Below are 19,813 nucleotides of genomic sequence, written 5' to 3' on the forward strand. Positions count from 1 at the left end.
GAGTTAGATATGGCCCTTGTGGCTAAAGGGATCAGGGGGTATGGAGGGAAGGCTGGTACAGGGTTCTGAGTTGGATGATCAGCCATGATCATACTGAATGGCGGTGCAGGCTCAAAGGGCTGAATGGCCTACTCCTGCACCTATTTTCTATGTTTCTATTACTGCCATTCAGGTGGAGAAAAGTCCTACCAATTCAGTTTCTTGAGGCTAGTTTGACAATTAGCAAAACTGCATGTGGCAAGATGAACAGCAATTTTAAAAATTCATTTCAGCGGGTTTCACATAAATATAAAGCTGTGCTTTCTAATATTGTCAGTAGTAATTATTAGTGAAGAAAACAGATTCACAGCAGCAAAAATTGAAAATGAAAGACGTCATAACCTGAATCTTATGAGGAAAACTTAAAAGTTTGAATGCAATCAATTATTTAAAAAAACCAAAGGTGAGAAATCAGAGCAATTCCTTAACTCACGGCATCAGGAAAATCATGTTCAGAAACTAATTATAAAATTTAAGATCAGTAATGATTCAGGTTGGAATAAACTCAAGATATAAAACTGAAATCAAGTTGCCCTTCTCTTTTGATAGAGAAATATTATTGCATTCAACTAACTTAAAATTAGATTGGCCAACCAAGTCAAAGGACTTATGTTCCTGTCTCTGATCAAAAGGACAAGAACATCTCTTTTTTCAGTCCTTAAGAATATTTGTTGCAAAACAATGTTTAACTACACTGGGTTAGATCTGGAAGCCAAGGGCTCTGATATTTCCCTCTTACATCTTTCAGAGAGAATCAACTATAACACAGTAGTCAATCGTCTATTTCCTTCATAATAAAAGATCACAATTTTGTCATTATTTACAGTGTAACACTAACATGCAGATCACAGTTATCTACTAAATGAGAATTAAATAAAATGTAGTAAAAAAAAACAGAAGAGTTTCACAATCAGAATACAGTCCTGTTTTTTTGTGCAATACAACATGTATTATAGGAAAAAATAACTGTGTTAAAAGAGAACACAAGAATACATGAGAATATCAGAGCAAGGTTAAGATAGCTTGGTATTTGAAGTCCGGCCCACCATTCAATATGATTGTCTGCTGCATGCCTCAATTATTCATCTATGAAGTTTTGACTTTCTCAGAGTTCTGAAATGCCCTATCTTTCAAAGATTCATCTACTCCACTTTAAGTACCTCCAAAGACCTGGCCTCCACAATCCTCTAAAGAGAGAATTCCAGAGATCTCCCTTCATAAGAAGAAACTCTTACATGCCTCAGTTTTAAACCAAGGTTTTCTGCAGATGCTGGAAATCCAGAGCAATACATTTAAAAATGCTGGATGAACTCAGCAGGTCAGGCAGCATGTATGGAGAGGAATGAACAGTTAACGTTTCAGTACAAGACCCTTCATCAGATCCTGACAAAAGGTTTTAGCCCGAAACATTGACTGTTTATTCCTCACTGTAGATGCTGTCTCACTTGTTGTGTTCCCCCAGCATTATCTGTGTCACTCCATTTTAATTGTCTTATATTACAACCATGTTCAAGGCTCTAGCACAGAGGAAAATTTTCAATATTTACAGTGCGATACTCCTGCAGGACCTGTGTTTCAAAAAGATCGACCTGCTTTCTTTTAAAGGCCAACGAATACAGATCCAACTTCTTTAGATGCTTGTGACAAAGTTATGAAAATTATTTCCTTCTTCACATATCAGCTTTGATTCTTACTTTTTATAAAGAAATTCTCCTGCAGCCACAGCAACTGGTCGATGAGCTGAGTAAACCAAGTGATAAACATTTTCGCAGTCCTCTGAAGTCAAAACATCATCGCTACCCCTAAAGTAGAAAATTAAGACAAATTTTTTCAATTCAGTGAATTCAAGAAAATGCTTTGTTTTTATTTCCCAACACCTTTGGTAGCATACTGTATCATTACAACTGAAACTATACATGAGATTCAGCAATGATTTCTCTTATCATACAACTAACCTACATAAATGTCCAGTGTCCATTGCAGTTAATTCCTTTACTGTTTAAAAGTAAAGAATAGTTGCATTTGAAGACCAAGAAAATAAATAGATGTTTCTTACTGCTCAGAGTATCACAAATTATACACAAAACTTACAATTTAATCAAATATTTAAGAAAAATAAAACCCAAAATCTGATCAGCAGCATTTTTTTTAACGTCTCAGTGCTTCATTTTAATCATCATTCCAATATCAGGAAACACAGCTGATCTGGTAAAATTATATCAAAGGGGGTGGAGGTGCGGCGAAGAATAAGGATAGAGGATCATTCTTTAAGGAACAAATGAAGAAATGGAATACCTTCCATTTTGAATTCTGCACTAACGAAAAGCTAACTAATGTTAAGGAATCTATAAGGAATAGTAAACACAATGAATTTAATGAAAAATTAAACAATCTGAAATTGGGATCTTCTATCTCAATAAAGGATAAGGCGGGATTTGGTTTTGCTAGACTTGAAACCTACATGAAAAAAGTAAAAAAACTTAAACAAGCAATGGCAAACATTTAAAGATTTTAAAATCAGTTTACAAGTGACATATCATTGTAAAGAAAACTATCCCTGCTGGAAAGGTGTCCCAATGTAGTTATCCAGAGAAATTAAAGATAATCAATAATGTCACCAAAACGCAGTAAGCCTGAAAATTTTAGAAAGCCTGGAACTTTATGCGCAAAGGTGGACCAAAGCAATGTGAAGGAAAGGGAAATATAAGGCTACGTAAGCAAAAAAAAAACAAAAACAGATTGCAAGAATATTTGAAATGCATAAGATCAATTAATGTGGGTATTTTAAAGAAAGATATCAGAGGGCAAAAAAAAGGCATAGAATTTAAACTAATATGTTCTGTTTGACTTAGCGGAAGATGACACAAAATAACCTTCCAGAAAGATGAAAGCCACAGAACTAGTGAGTGGAAACATCAGAATATAAAAAATAATTCTGAAGATATTAATGTGACCAAAATCAAGTGGCTCCTTCTACATTTGAGAAAATAACAAAAATACAGAAAATATGAAAATATTTTCTGAACAGGTATGAGACTGAATGGCTAGCTCCTGCTTTTCTTTCAAAAGCATATTTGCAGGCTGCTGTAAAGAAACATATCACTAAGATGTTGTATAAGGGAGAGAAATTATAAACCAAAATGTACTGAATAGGTTATATTATAATGAGAGGTACTGTATATTGATGAAGACATGAAATTAAAAAAACAGAAGGTTTAGTATTAACTTCTAATACTTAAGCAGTGTATTTGAATTCTCCAGGTAAGATGTAGAAGTAATCTGATTGAGGATGCTAACAATTATAGTTAATTTGGCTAAAGATGCTAAAGTTTAAAAAGGGAGACAACCCTATACAGTGGGCAGCGGAGTGAATGATAGCAGAGTGTAGGGCTTTAGCTTCAACGGGTTTCAGCGGTAAATGGGAAGAGGCGAGAGAGAAGCACCAACTCTCCACCCACCCCGGCGAATCGGCTCGAATAGACAGGCACAGCAGGGCTCTCACAGCTAACAGTTTAAAAAGTTTGTGTGTTTGGCGAGGTAAGTGGGTGAGTACACTTATTTTTCCTGTTTCATTTCCTGTAGAATTAGATAGCCTGCCTGCAGGGTTAGTGCTTTGTTGAGGGTGTCAGATGTGGGAATCCTGGGAGACCTCCAGCCTCCCTGATGGCCACATCTGCGCCAGGTGCACCGAGATGCAGCTCCTCAGAGACCGTGTTAGGGATCTGGAGCTGCAGCTTGATAACCTACTGCTTATTAGGGAAAGTGAAGAGGTGATAGACAGAAGCTACAGGGAGGTAGTCATCCCTAGGGTACAGGGGTCAGAAAACTGGGTCACTGTCAAGAGAGGAAAGGGAAATTCCCGGATAGTGGAGAGCACACCTGTGGCTGTCCCCCTCAGCAACAAATATCTTGTTCTAGATGCTGTTGAGGGGGATGACCTGACAGGGGACGCACACGGTGACCGGGTCTCTGGCACTAAGCCTGGCGCTGTTGTGCAGGAGGGAAGGAGGGAGAAGAGGAATGCAGTAGTCATAGGGGATTCCATAGTCAGGCGAACGGACAGGAGATTCTGTGAGCCTGATAGAGATACCCACATGGTGTGTTGCCTCCCAAGTGTCAGGGTACAGGATGTCTCGGCTCGGGTCCAGAATATTCTGAAGGGGGAGGGCGAGCAGCCAGTTGTCTTGGTACATGTTGGTACCAATGACATAGATAGGACAAGGGAGGAGGTCCTGAAGAGAGATTTCTGGAAGTTAGGAAGGAAGCTGAGAAGCAGGACCTCCAGGGTAGTAATCTTGGGATTGCTACCTGTGCCATGTGCTAGCGCGGGCAAGAATAGTAGGATGAATGTGTGGCTGATAGACTGGTGCAGGGGGCAGGGCTTCAGATTCTTGGATAATTGGGATCTCTTCTGGGGGAAGTATGACCTGTTCAAAATGGACAGGTTACACCTGAACCCGAAGGGGACCAATATCCTGGCGGGAAGGTTTAATTGAGCTGTCAGGGAGGGTTTAAACTAATTTGGCAGGGGGATGGGGACCGGAATAATAGAGCAGAGGAAGGGGAAAACAGAAATAAATCTAAGATAGTGAGCAGTAAAGATGTCAGGAAGAACAGGCAGGTGATGGGGCAAATTTGTAGCCATTGGGATGAGTTGCAGTGAAATCAAAGCAAGTACCACCAAATACTGGTCTTAACGTGTTATACTTAAATGCACGCAGCATAAGGAATAAGGTGGATGATCTTGCCGTACAGCTACAGATTGGCAGGTATGATATTGTGGCCATCACTGAGACGTGGCTAAAGGATGCATGTCTCTGGGAGCTGAACGTCCAAGGATACACGGTGTATCGGAAGGATAGGAAGGAAGGCAGAGGGGGAGGCGTGGCTTTATTGGTAAGAAATGATATTAAATCATTAGAAAGAGGTGATATAGGATCAGAGGGTGCAGAATCTTTATGGGTTGAGCTAAGAAATCGCAGGGGTAAAAGGACCCTGATGGCAGTTATTTATAGGCCTCCAAACAGCTGCAGTGATGTGGACTACAAATTACAACAGGAAATAGAAAATGCTCGTCAGAAGGGCAGTGTTATGATAATTGTGGGGGATTTTAACATGCAAGTCGATTGGGATAATCAGGTTGGCACTGGATCTCAAGAGAGAGCATTTGTAGAATGTCTGCGAGATGGCTTTTTAGAACAGCTTGTTGTTGAGCCCACGAGGGGATCGGCTGTACTGGATTGGGTATTGTGTAATGAACCAAGGTGATTAGAGAGATTGAGGTGAAGGAACCCTTAGGAGGCAGTGATCATGACATGATTGAGTTCACTGTGAAATCTGAAAAAGAGAAGCCGAAATCTGATGTGTCGGTATTTCAGTGCAGTAAAGGAAATTATAGTGGCATGAAAGAGGAACTGGCCAAAGCTGACTGGAAAGGGACACTGGTGGGAAGGACTGCAGAGCAGCAGTGGCTGGAGTTTATACGAGAAGTGAGGAAGGTGCAAGACAGGTATATTCCAAAAAAGAAGAAATTTTCGAATGGAAAAAGGATGCAACCGTGGCTGACAAGAGAAGTCAAAGCCAAGGTTAAAGCAAAGGAGAGGGCATACAAGGAAGCAAAAGTTAGTGGGAAGACAGAGGATTGGGAAGTTTTTAAAAGCTTACAAAAGGAAACTAAGAAGGTCATTAAGAGGGAAAAGATTAACTATGAAAGGAAGCTAGCAAATAATATCAAAGAGGATACTAAAAGCTTTTTCAAGTATATAAAGAGTAAAAGACAGATGAGAGTAGATATAGGACCAATAGAAAATGATGCTGGAGAAATTGTAATGGGAGATAAGGAGATGGCGGAGGAACTGATCGAGTATTTTGCATCAGTCTTCACTGAGGTGGACATCAGCAGTATACCGGACACTCAAGGGTGGCAGGGAAGAGAAGTGTGCGCAGTCACAATTACGACAGAGGAAGTACTCAGGAAGCTGAACAGTCTAAAGGTAGATAAATCTCCCAGACCAGATGGAATGCACCCTCGTGTTCTGAAGGAAGTAGGTGTGGAGATTGCGGAGGCATTGGTGATGATCTTTCAAAAGTCGATAGATTCTGGCATGGTTCCGGAGGACTAGAAGATTGCAAATATCACTCTGCTATTTAACAAGGGTGCAAGGAAGCAAAAAGGAAATTATAGACCTGTTAGCTTGACATCGGTGGTTGGGAAGTTGTTGGAGTCAATTGTCAAGGATGAGGTTACAGAGTACCTGGAGGCATATGACAAGATAGGTAGAACTCAGCATGGATTCCTTAAAGGAAAATCCTGCCTGACAAACCTATTACAATTTTTTGAGGAAATTACCAGTAGACTAGACAAGGGAGATGCAGTGGATGTTGTATATTTGGATTTTCAGAAGGCCTTTGACAAGGTGCCACACATGAGGCTACTTAACAAGAACCCATGGAATTACGGGAAAGTTACATACGCGGATAGAGCGTTGGCTGATTGGCAGGAAACAGAGAGTGGGAATAAAGGGATCCTATTCTGGTTGGCTGCCAGTGGTGTTCCACAGGGGTCCGTATTGGGGCCGCTTCTTTTTACATTGTACATCAACGATTTGGATTATGGAATAGATGGCTTTGTGGCTAAGTTTGCTGACGATACGAAGATAGGTGGAGGGGCCAGTAGTGCTGAGGAAACTGAGAGTCTGCAGAGAGACTTGGATAGATTGGAAAAATGGGCAAAGAAGAGGCAAATGAAATACAATGTTGGAAAGTGTACAGTTATGCACTTTGGCAGAAGAAATAAACAGGCAGACTATTATTTAAATGGGGAGAGAATTCAAAGATATGAGATTCAACAGGAGTTGGGAGTCCTCGTACAGGATACCCTTAAAGTTAACCTCCAGGTTGAGTCGGTGGTGAAGGCGGCGAATGCAATGTTGGCATTCATTTCTAGAGGAATAGAGTATTGGAGCAGAGACATGATGTTGAGGCTCTATAAGGCACTGGTGAGACCTCACTTGGAGTACTGTGGGCAGTTTTGGTCTCCTTATTTAAGAAAGGATGTGCTGACGTTGGAGAGGGTTCAGAGAAGATTCACTAGAATGATTCTGGGAATGAGAGGGTTAACATGAGGAACGTTTTTCCGCTCTTGGACTGTATTCCTTGGGGTTTAGAAGAATGAGGGGAGACCTCATAGAAACATGTCGAGTGTTGAAAGGCACGGACAGAGTGGATGTGGCAAAGTTGTTTCCCATGATGGGGGAGTCTAGTATGAGACAGCATGACTTAAGGATTGAAGGGCGCCCATTCAGAACAGAAATGCAAAGAAATTTTTTTAGCCAGAGGGTGGTGAATCTATGGGACTTGTTGCCACGGGCAGCAGTGGAGGCCAAGTCATTGGGTGTATTTAAGGCAGAAATTGATAGGTATCTGAGTAGCCAGGGCATCAGAGGTTATGGTGAGAAGGCGGGGGAGTGGGACTGAATGGGAGAATGGATCAGCTCATGATAAAATGGCGAAGCAGACTCGATGGGCCGAATGGCCGACTTCTGCTCCTTTGTCTTGTGGTCTTATGATATTTCAAAAACAAGATATGCAAAATGAGTAAAATTATAATGAACCATATCACTCAACAACCTACCGTTTTATCTCCAGCCTTATCACAGGACAGTTTCCAATGAACAATTAACTCACAAACCAGTATGTCTTTGGACGTAAAAGGACGTAAAAAAACCAGAGCATTCGGAGGAAACTCTCACACTCACAGTAAGGACATACAATTATATATATACACACACACACGCATATACACACACACTCCGAATTGAACTTCAAACTCCGACTCCCCGATCCATAATAGCATTGTGCAAATCACTACAGTACCGTGGTGGGAAGGATGTATATCAATACCAGCAGAGTGATACACTCTCCTCCCATCCATGATATTAAAAAATTGAATTGGAAGAATTATTTTAACAAATACTGTTGCATAAAAATAAAGAATTCTGAAATACATGGCATCCAAGCAGAAGTGACAGTAAGCAATATTGATGCCTGAATAGTAGCATCAGTGACATGGGTGTGAAACTCCTGAGATACCACAGCAGAGAGGAAGAAATCCCAAGATAATTACAGAGTGAGACCAGCAGGTATTTTGGAACAAAGGGCAGAATTAGAGCTGACACATTTAGCTACCCGTAATCCAAAATTTGAAGTGCTAGATTAACAAAAATAGCTGTGTACTTCATAAAATATTAGAAGCATCAGTTTTTAAAAGAACAGAAAACTCTTTAGTCTTCCAAGTGATTTACTGGAAGAAGAGAAGAAATTTGAATAGGCATTGTGGTGCAGAATGCCAATAATGTAATTGCAAAAGTTCAAAGGAAACTCTGAATAATAAAGTCAGGGACATTTAAGTAACATGATCAGATTAAACAGAATCAACTTGACCAGAAAAGAGACAATTAAAACTTATTTTCTGAAAGCACAAGAAAGGTAAATGATTATATATTCATTAATACACTCAAGATGTAGTATAGATTTTAAAAAGTTCTAAATATACAAAACCTGAAATAAAACGAACCCTGATATCTCCTACCTAACATATTAGTGGTCATATGATTCATCTCAATTGGCATTGTAACATGCAATCATCTACTCACTGCAGAAGATTTTTAAAGAGTTGATTGCCAAAACTGATCAAGTGAAAGGTAACCATTTCTACTTACTGTAGGACAAGAGTAAGTAGTTTTATTGCTTGTACAGCAACTTCATATTCTTTATCCAGAGTCATAGAAACAATTCTATCCTAAAAACAAACGACATTTTATAATGCAGAAAAGGTTCAAAATTACATGCACAAGTAATTGTTATTGTAACTTGCTAGAAAAATAAATCTGAGACACAGCTCAATTTGATTAATAATGCTCTTGTTTCTAAACACTCCAGTTACAATCATAAATGACATTAATTGGTCATTCCAAATAAACACAGTTGGTATTGACAATAAAGAAATTACCACATAAAACTACTTTCCACACTAGACCTTCTGTGATCCAATTAACTACAAATTGCAAGAAATTTTGCCTTGAACAAAAAGTATACTACTCCAATAACATTATGGGACAATTTGCCATTAAATAATATTTACAATAATTTTGGATGCAATATCTGTGAGAAATCTCTATTCTGTGAGAATCATAGGTAAATTGCCTTAATTGAAAGGTTCGAAAACTGCATTGTGGAGTTTTAAACCCAGATCTCATCTTAAACTCTGGATTCTGAGGGGTATGGGAATGAATGGAGGTAGAAATTAGCCTCTTGGCTGCAGGATGTAAACATGCGATATGACATTTTGTACCACATTTTGAAAATTCATGTTCTTCAAATTCAATAGAAGTAAATTGCTGGAGAGGGCTAAGCATGGATGTAATATTACACATTACAAAATGTACTATCAGGCACTCGGACAACTTCTACCCGTTATTACTATTGAATGGTTTCCCAGCAAGATAAGACGGACCCTTGACCTCAGTATTTACCCTGTTATGCCCTTGAATCTTATTGTCTACTTGCAGTATGCAAAACAAGCTTTTCATTATATCTCAGTACATGTGACAATAACAACCAGTTTCAATTCCATATAACATTTTGCGTTTTGTGCATGTGAACAATGACAAATTTCCTTGCAATGTTTTGCAGCAGTTAAAAAAAGTTGGCATCAACAAGTGTGGTCATCATAAACAAAATCGAATTTTGAATCAACGCTAGCTTATAAGAAGATTTGTTCTGATGAACAAGCAGAAAAGATGCCAGAATCCAGTTGCAATTTGAAAGAACTTTTTAAAGTGACAGCACTTACTGCCCATGCATAACTGGTTCATAAGTCTGTTACGAACCACTACAGTCCTTTTGGAGAGGATACTCTAGTGTCTAAGCAATGTTTTGGGGTAATGGATTACAGAATTTAGCTCAGGCCATGAATTAATGGCAATATATTTCCAAATCAGTGTAATATTTGACAGTAAAACATTAAGGTGTTGGTGTAAGCATGCACTTTCTCTTAGCCTTTTTTGGCATATCACATACAGTATTTGGCACATGCTGATGTAAAAGCACAAGCAACTGCAATGCATCTTGTAATGGGTATATGTTATAGCTACTGTGCACCAGTAAACGAGGGAATGAATGATTAGGGCTGCTTTTCTGTAACAGTAATGTAGACTTGGAGCATCTGGTTAGCACTACCACCTTACAGCTCTGACTAGAAAACATGGTAAATAGTGTAAGTATTTCAAAACAGCATTTTAGACTACACATGTTAACATAGTATTCTTTGAAAGGCAAGGTACTAGGAATTGCATAACTGTACACTACTACACAGTATAATTAACAGATTATACTTACAGTATTATAACAGAAGATATACAAGTGTCAGGGAATAAATACAAATTTTATAGAAAGGAAGAGTGTTTAGGTGTAAAATTTTACCGAAGCACAACTTCAAAAAAAAAACACTTACTATGAATGTATGTTCATAGAACTTGAAGTCAACTAACCTTGAAACGACTTGTAAATAGTTCAAGTTTAGGAATGAGCTCTCTGTTGTAATAGAGACCTTGTAAAGCTATTAAACATTTGAGCCTTACTTCACCTTGCTGAAAAATAAAACATAATTCTAAGCATACCACAATATTAATTGAGGGGTAGGAATTCAATCAAATGTCTGCATTTGCTACATATTATCTGCACAAAACATCTAAAATAATGGACAATTTACCTTATCGTGCATGGTCCATCCCACATACTTCAAATAGCTGTCATTTAAGAAGGCATCACTATACATTTTCATCCAAACTCCTATCTCTTCAATGCAGACAGCTCTTATCTCAGATATTGCATCACTTGATGAGGAGATGAAAACAAACAAAACCAAGATAAAACAATCCATCTCTGTACAGAATTGCTCTTCCTTGGACTGCAAAAATTAAATTGAAATACCAACAAAATGTTTCTTACCGATAGCGATGCACAAACACCCCCTTAAAAATGGCATTCATCATATTTTCAATTTCATCTTGATTTTCTTGAAGCTGGGAAAGAACAGGCAAAGATATGTTTACAAATGTTATGAATTAATCTTAAAGCTAACTTTCACAATCAAAAGAAAAAGTTCTTCTTTCGGTACACAAAGTTGCACAGGGACACACTACACCGAAAACTATGTTTGTTATGAAATGCATTTCCCCTCTGGAGTTCCCACTCATATTTACATATGAAACAGAGAATTTACCATGAACTTGCCCATTCATTAGCCTACAAGTAATTTAAACTGCCTGCGATTTCAAAAGTAAACATAACACAGATTAATCTAGTTGGAAATTGATATTTTATAATAGAATATCTATTGATTAACCCAAGTATTAAATAACAATACATCTTTTAAAAAATAACATTTGCTCATATTACTGGTTGACAGTATTAAGATATAGCTTAATAAAAAGGCCTTTTTTACAGTAAGTCTATTAGTATTCTTGCATCAAAAGTGCGGAATACTGTCCACATGCCTCAATTAGAACAAGGCCAAATGATCAAGAAAAATCATCCAAACAGTCCACTCGATTGGCACTTCATCAACCATCCTACATAATCAATCCCTCTTTTACAACACAAAATAACTGATTTTCTAGCATGATGTAAAAACTTATTGTATTACAAACGTTTGTAGTCATATCAAAAAGGACAAGTGTCAGAATCTGAAGGAGGGGGAAAATAGATGGATGTCTCAAACTTTTTTGACACAAGTCACTAATTAATCTGTAAAACAAAACTCAAATTTACAGTAATTCTTATAACAATGTCCCCTTGTTCAAGACTTCCACATGTGGAATTATTTTAATATCTATGTTTGTCATACCCCTTATGGATTTCCTATGTTCCATTAGACTACATATCATTCTTCGCGTTCCAAAAAGAATAGATCTAACTTGGTGGCCAATTGTTATTAGGACAACCCTTTCAGGAATCAGCCAAGTAAATCTCTGGTGAATTACTTCCAAAGCCAGAAAATCCTTTCTTAAATAAGAATACGTAAACTACGCACAGCACTCCAGGATTAGCCTCACCGATATAGAAGTGTAAGAATACTTCATTAATTTTAAAGCTTCAAAACACAAGTAATAAACTGTTGACAGGATGGAGAACTGGCTGAGAAGTGGTAGATGGAGTTCAACCCTGAGAAGTGTGAAATGATTCACTCTGGAAGGTCAAATTTGAAGGCAGAATACAAGGATAATGGTATGATTCATATCAGTGTGGAGGAACAAAGGGATCTTGGAGTCCAAAGCTGCCGTACATGTTGATATGGGGGCTAAGGCGGTGCATGGTGTATTGACTTTCATTAGTCAAGTTCAAAAGCCACGAGTTAATATTGCAGCTTGATTAAAAACCTGGTTAGACTACACTTGGAATATTGTGATCTGCTCTGCTTGCCTCATTATAGGAAGGGTGTGGAAGCTTTAGAGAGGGTGCTGAGGAGATTGACCAGGATGTTGCCTGGATTAGAGAGTGTGTCTATGAGAATAGGCTGAGTGAGCTAGGCCTTTTTTCTTTGGAGTGAAGGAAGATGAGAGGTGACTTGATATAGGTACAAGATGAAGAGGCAGATTCGATGGATAGCCAGATTTTTCCCCCCAGGACAGAAAAAGCTAATACTAGGAGGCACAATTTTAAGACAATTGGAGTAGGTTTTTGGAACCTGGGTGACAGAGTTAAGTTCTTTACAGAGAGTGGTGAGTGTGTGGAACACCCTGCCAGGGCTGGTGGTAGAAGCGGACACATTCTGGCCTTTCATGAAGCTCTTGGACTGGTACATGAATGATAGAAAAATAGAGAGCTATGTTGGAGGGAAGGCTTAGACTAATCTTAGAGCAGGTTAAAAGGTTGGAACAAGATTGTGGGCCAAAGCACATATACTGTGCTATAATGTTCTATGTTGTGAAGGCCAATCTGCAATTTGCCTTAACAACATGCTCTACAAACATGTGCTAAAGAACACATAATCGCTGTATTCTAGTCATTTGCAGTTTTTCTTCAATTTGCTAGCGTCTTTAACTCCTCTCAACAAACTGCACGAGCCTGTATTCTTCCACACAAAAATCTTTTGCCAAGTTCTTGCCTACGCATTCAACCTATGTGTCTTAAGTATTCTGTTGTAGTCTAAGTACCTTCATTCATGCTTTCTCACTCCCCCCCCCTCCCCATTTCAGTGATGTGGGCTTCTTAGTCAGCATTTAGTTGGCAACAGCTAATTGTCCTCAAGGTGGTGGTGGTGAGGTGCCTTCTTGAAATTCCATAGTCCTTGGGGATAACCCACTATGCTGTCCCCCAGGTCCCTCACTTATGAAATGCCAGCAGCACTACATTTTTTACTTTTTAACTTGTGCCATGAATTTTTCACACAACCCAATAGGTTCCAAAGGCATTGCTAGTTCCTGAGAACAAGTCTTTAATATGGCTCTTTGAGAACAAAGTTCAAAGTGAATTTATTATCCAAGTAAATAAATGTCACTATATATACAACTGGGATTCATTTTCTTTCAGGTATACTCAATAAATCAATAATATAACAGCCATAATAGAATCAATGAAAGACCACTCCAACCTGTTGTTCAATCAGTGTGCAAAAGAAAACAAATTGTGCAAATCATAAAGAAAAATAATAATAAACAATAAATATCCAGAACATGAGATGAAAAGTCTTTGAAAGTGACTCCAGAAGTTGTGGGCACATTTCAGTGATGGGGTAATTGAAGTTATTCCCTTTGATTCAAGAGGGTGAGGGGTAATAACTGTTCCTGATACTGGTGGTGGAGTTGATAGGTTCCTGTACCTTCTTCCTAATGGCAGCAATGAGAAGAGAACATGCCCTAGGTACAAGGGGTCCCTGATGATAGATGCTGCTTTCCTTTAACACTCCATGCAGATGTGCTCAATGGTGGGGTGGGGAGGGCTTGACCTGTGATGGACTGGGCTCTAACCACTACTTTTTGTTGGATTTTACATTCAAGGGTATTAGTGTTTCCATACCAGGCTGTGATGTAGCCAGTCAATATACTCTCCACCACACATCTATAGAAGTTTGTCAATGATCAACATCACTAAAAATGTTTTTGGCTTTGTCTTAAGCCATTTTTGAGGATCATAATGCTTTTGTGGCCTCTGTTTCCTGCTTTACTGTCCACCACCATTTACAACAAGAAATTGTAGGATTACAGGATTTTAATTTGAAAAGTACATTTATGGTCACATAGTTCTTTATATTGTATGCCATTTAGCAATTATGCATTTTTTGTGGAAGCATCAGAGATTGTCATCTCAATTTTAAATGTGCCTAGTGCTGTTACCTGAACGGCACTTTGCGCTCCTTATTGATCCCCTGCCGAAGTAATTGTATAATGATGAAAACCTATGAGTTTACAAACTGTGATGGTGTACATGACGAATGTTGATCCACAGCAATTCTTGATGCTCCAGTTTTAAACTTCCTGAGACTATCCCATTGAACATGCTAGACGTAACCTCAGTGTAAAGATGGGACTTGAACACCACAAGGGACTGCAAAGAGGTCAATTCCACCAATACTATAACAAAAGCTTTTACCATTGAAATTGGTGAAGAAGAAATTAAATAGATTTATCCCTTAGTAGATGTACTCATTGCCTGTTGCAGATCCAATCTGGCAGCCACATCATTCTGACACTTCTGTCATGGACAGCAGGTCCCCTCCTCAGAATACAGAGTGTAATCTCTGCTTTTACTGCTTTATTCTTCTTTCAAGTGTTGTTCAATGAAGATTAGCACTGATTTATCAGCCAAGGCAAAATGGTGGTTATCAAATTTGGGTTTTCTATTTGAGCTAATGCTTTGAGATTTTAATGAAGTCTCGATTAACGCTGTAGATTTCAAGCACCTGTATATCACCAGCTCTCTGGTAGGGCTGTCGTATTAATGCAATAGGGAGAACCTTTGGATTGTGATGGAAAAGCCTGCCACATTGTCTGTAAGATACAATTTTCAAGAACTATTTTGAAATATTATTTGACAAGAATACGGGATAACTAAACATGAATCCCAGATATCTGTGAAGTGGCCAAGGCAATTTCCAAATATGTCACTAAGATCTGTCATATATACTGACCAGTTTTCTTCTTACTCTATTCCAAAGTAACAGCGATAATGAAAATGAGTAGTATGCAAGGTCATTTCACGGGGTAATTAGGAGTCAACCACTGATGAATGTGGGTTCTAATTTCTAACCCTAAATTACATTAATCAAGCAGATAAACTCTGAAGACAGAACAAGACTTTTATTGTCATAATTTATCATCACATTTTAGAAAATATTCTAGATCAAGAATTGAATTTAAATTCTACAGCTGCTTCTCTGGAATTTATACACTGGTCTCGAGATTGTCAGAAGTACACCACCAAAGTATCCACAAAGCATCACAAAAAAGTCATTTTAAAAGCAGAAAAAAAAACAAAAGGCAAAACAAAAATCAGTTAACCCAGTTGAGTTTCTTAATGGGAACAAAGAACTGCATGCCACAAACTGATATGCCAAACCATAACATATCTAAGTATGTATGCATGTGACTACATAAATATTAGACTAACCTCTTTCCTTTTCTGTAAGAGGAGCTCCAACCTGTCATTGGCTCTTTTGCCAAGAATTTTATTTCTTTCAGATTCATATTGCCGCTGGGTGTTGTCCATGTTGATACTTAGATTTAATGCCACATTTACTAGTGCTGTCATCAGCTTCATAGCTGCAGAAGGTATGGAGTGTACAGGTTCAATAATAAACACAGCAGACATGCTTAAGAATTTCATTAATAGACCCAACTAAAATAAAATAGAAATTGCAGAAGTCAACAAATTTCTTGATGACTTTCACACCAAATACTGTAAAAACATTTAACACTGCAAAAAATTATGTTCCTAGTCATAAAAGGCTGTTAAAGAATATGGTATTACTTTCTGTGCTCAAGCTTGAAGGCCTTAAGAATTCCACTTGATTTATCCATCAATAATAAACAAAACCTGAAGGAGACCAACATTCAAATAATGAAAGAAATTCACCAAATCAGACGAGATGAGATCTCACAATGTTTGGGACGGATAAGAGTTAAAACCACAAGGAAGGAGGTGAAATGAGAGGAAATAAATTGTGTAACTCATAGTGAGCTAAAAACAGGAAAGAACAAGATCAATTTTCTTGTGTTCCATATTTGAGAAAAGTCCATCAACACCCAAGTTTTGACATATCTGAAATGTGCAGAAAGTATATTCAAATACTGTTTCTTTTATCAATTAAGTGGATTTCAGTTAACAGGTCCATTGGGTAATCAGGGCAGCCACTTGTTTGGGACAACTTTTAAAGCACAAAAACTAATTGAGAAATTAGTCAGGACTTCCTTTGTTTATTTGGGGTGCTATGCTGCTAAACTGGGACAGGAAACATGCCTAACAGTTTCTAACTAGTGCCAGTCACATGAATTGTGCGGCTATAAAAAAGTACACCGTGTTTAGAGCGAACAGCTTTTAAATAGTGTCTGTTGTGTGTATGTGTTCAAAAAACAGTGATAGTGAGAAATCAGCAGTAAAACATTTTGCTCACTGTGGTTTCAAGCATTCAGGCTTGGAGATAACAGAATCAGCTGGGAATGGAAATGAAATGATTTCACTGTATTTCAACAAATTAGGAACTACAAGGAATTTTAAGGTATCAACAATCACCTTGAATGTTACAATGAAAACAAAGCTTTACAGGATGTAACAATCAAAAGCATTGTATAAAGGCAGTCCATTCTCTGCACCAGGTGTCCATGCTAATTTTGTTCATTTCAATTGAATTGAATTGACTTGACTTTCTTACATCCTTCACATACACGAGGAGTAAAAATCTTTACGTTATGTCTCCATCTAAATGTGTGATGTGCAATTATAGTAATCTATACTAATCTATAATAAATAGAACAGTCAATGTAATATAGAATACACGCAAGTCAGCATGAGTTCATCAGTCTGATAGCCTGGTGGAAGATGCTGTCCCGGACCCTGTTGGTCCTTGGCTTTTATGCTGCGGTACCACTTCTTGGGTGTAGCAGCTGGAATAGATTGTGGTTGGGATGGCTTGAGTACCTAATGATCCTAAAGGCCCTTTTTACACACCTGTCGTCCTTGTAAATGTCCTGAATCATGGGAAGTCATCATTTAGTCTAATAAAAGAACATGGCAGTGTGTCAGCTGTCCATCGTACCCAATGACAGTGAAACCTGTGCTCAAGTTTTTAAAGTGGAAAAGCCATTGCACTGGGACAGTTCCACTTTCTCGACCTCGGAAGTCCAGGTACGAGTAGTCATCACAAACTGGGGTCTTCCTTGTCTGCAGTGAATAACTGATTTCTTCTGTGCCTTATCATGCTCTTTACTCTCCATGAAGCATTTCAAAACTGCTTTCTTGGCTGTTGGATCTCACTGTTGATCTCATCTGCCCAGTCCATCAGAGCTGCCTTCACATGCTAGGACAGCTATGTCCCTATTTCACCAAGGTATGAACCCCACTGGCTACACTCACCTGGTTTAACCAACCTGTCAAACCAGTATACGAGGGAATTGCTGCTGTTGTATGCAAACAGCTACTTGGAGCCATAAGTGAGAGCTGAGTGTATAGTGCGGACCAGAGGTGAGTAAGCTGCCCCAGAATGAATAAAAGCCCCTTTACCAGGTGTGCAACCCCTCCTTGGACACCCCATACACAGCAGCATATACTGGATGAATTCCTCCATGATAACTATTAGGAACTAATACAGTTTCATCGTACTGTAGTAGCATTGGTAGTGTTCTGCATCCATTGAAATACATAACTTTTTACTCAGTTAAAAGATTGTTTGTCTTTTTTATACCTTTTCAACTATTTCCATGAAACTTCAACTAATTGGGGCAGCCACTTAATTGGGCCAAAATATAGTGTCCCCCATTAACCAAAATCCACTGTACTTCAATTATTTCTCATTTTTCAGCAAGAACAAAATACGCATAGACAAGCTAGTTTTTTTTTCTGTCGCTAATAAAATTAGGTATAGATACATGCCAACAAAATCTGTTTCATCTGCTGAGGAGGAAGGCATTAAATCAAGACATTGGCATCACACAACTGTTTTGCAAATAGGCTACAAAGTTTAAGCAAGAGATAAATGCATAAGCAATGAACCATGATTTTGAAAAAAAAATGCTTCTGACATTTTCATATATACAAAGGGGAAATATTGTTCAAAGAATAATAATGTTACTTTTTAATGTAATCTAATAGAACACAGAAAACCACCCTCATGATACAGGCCTTTCAGCCCACAATGCTGTGCCGAACAAATACTTACTTTAGAAAATACCTATGGTTACTCATAGCCCTCTGTTTTTCTAAGCTCCAAGTACCTATCCAAGAATCTGTTAAAAGACCCTATTGTATCTGCCTCCACCACCATTGCCGGCAGCCCATTCCACGCACTCACCACAATCTGCGTAGAAAAAAAAAATTACCCCTGACATCTCCTCTGTACGTACTTCCAAGCACCTTAAAACTGTGCCCTCTCATGTTAGCCATTTCAGTCCTGGGAAAAAGCCTATGACGATCCACACGATCAATGCCTCTCATCATCTTATACACCTCTGCTAGGTCACTTCTCATCCTCCGACACTCCAAGGAGAAAAGGCCAAGTTCACGCAACCTATTCTCATGAGACATGCTTCCCAATCCAGGCAACATCTTTGTAAATCTCCTCTGCGCCCTTTCTATGTTTCCACATCCTTCCTGTAGTGAGGTGTCCAGAAATGAGCACAGTACTCCAAGTGGGATCTGACCAAGGTCATATATAGCTGCAACATTACCTCTTGGCTCTTGAACTCAATCCCATGATTGGTGAAGGCCAGTGCACCGTATGCCTTCCTAATCACAGAATCAACCTGCGCAGCAATTTTGAGTGTCCTAAGGACTCAGACTCCAAGGTCCCCTGATCATCCACACTGCCAAGGGTCTTACCATTAATACTATATTCTGCCATCATATTTGACCTACCAAAATGAACCACCACACACTTATCTGGGTTCAACTCCATCTGCCACTTGTCAGCCCAGTTTTGCATCCTATCGATGTCCCACACACTATCCACAACACCTCCAACCTTGAGTCATCAGCAAATTTACTAACCCATCCCTCCAATTCCTCATCCAGGTCACTGAAAAAAATCACGAGGAAAAGGGGTCCCAGAACAGGGACACCACTGGTCACCAACCTCCATGAAGAATATGACCCATCTACAACCACTCATTGCCTTCTGTGGGCAAGCCAATTTTGGATCCACAAAGCAAGGTCTCCTTGGATTCCATGCCTCCTTACTTCCTCAATAAGCCACGCATGGGGTACCTTATCAAATGCCTTGCTAAGATCCATATATACTACATCTACTGCTCTACCTTCATCAATGTGTTTAGTCACATCCTCAAAAAATTCAATCAGGCTCACAAGGCACGACCTGCCTTTGACAAAATCATGCTGACTATTCCTAATCATATTATGCCTCTCGAAATGTTCATAAATCCTGCCTCTCAGGACCTTCTCCATCAACTTACCAACCACTGAAGTAAGACTCACTGGTCTATAATTTCCTGGACTATCTCTACTCCCTTTCATGAATAAGGGAACAACATCTGCAACCGTCCAA

At 38.8% G+C, this 19,813-nt stretch overlaps 1 protein-coding gene across 6 annotated transcripts in view; it reads right to left on the bottom strand.

The window, feature by feature from the left end:
* stag2b (STAG2 cohesin complex component b) overlaps nucleotides 1-19,813 on the bottom strand; it is a 176,725-nt gene that overhangs the window by 72,088 nt on the left and 84,824 nt on the right. For all 6 annotated transcript variants that reach the window (XM_063060945.1, XM_063060944.1, XM_063060942.1 and 3 more), the window contains 6 exons: nucleotides 15,709-15,860; nucleotides 11,050-11,123; nucleotides 10,811-10,934; nucleotides 10,590-10,688; nucleotides 8,760-8,839; nucleotides 1,734-1,841 (listed from right to left, as the gene is read on the bottom strand). In XM_063060945.1, coding sequence (XP_062917015.1) covers nucleotides 1,734-1,841; nucleotides 8,760-8,839; nucleotides 10,590-10,688; nucleotides 10,811-10,934; nucleotides 11,050-11,123; nucleotides 15,709-15,860 — 637 coding nt within the window. The remainder of the gene's footprint in view (nucleotides 1-1,733; nucleotides 1,842-8,759; nucleotides 8,840-10,589; nucleotides 10,689-10,810; nucleotides 10,935-11,049; nucleotides 11,124-15,708; nucleotides 15,861-19,813) is intronic.

The sequence above is a fragment of the Mobula hypostoma genome, chromosome 10 (assembly GCF_963921235.1).
Source record: "Mobula hypostoma chromosome 10, sMobHyp1.1, whole genome shotgun sequence".
Taxonomy (NCBI): Eukaryota; Metazoa; Chordata; class Chondrichthyes; order Myliobatiformes; family Myliobatidae; genus Mobula; species Mobula hypostoma.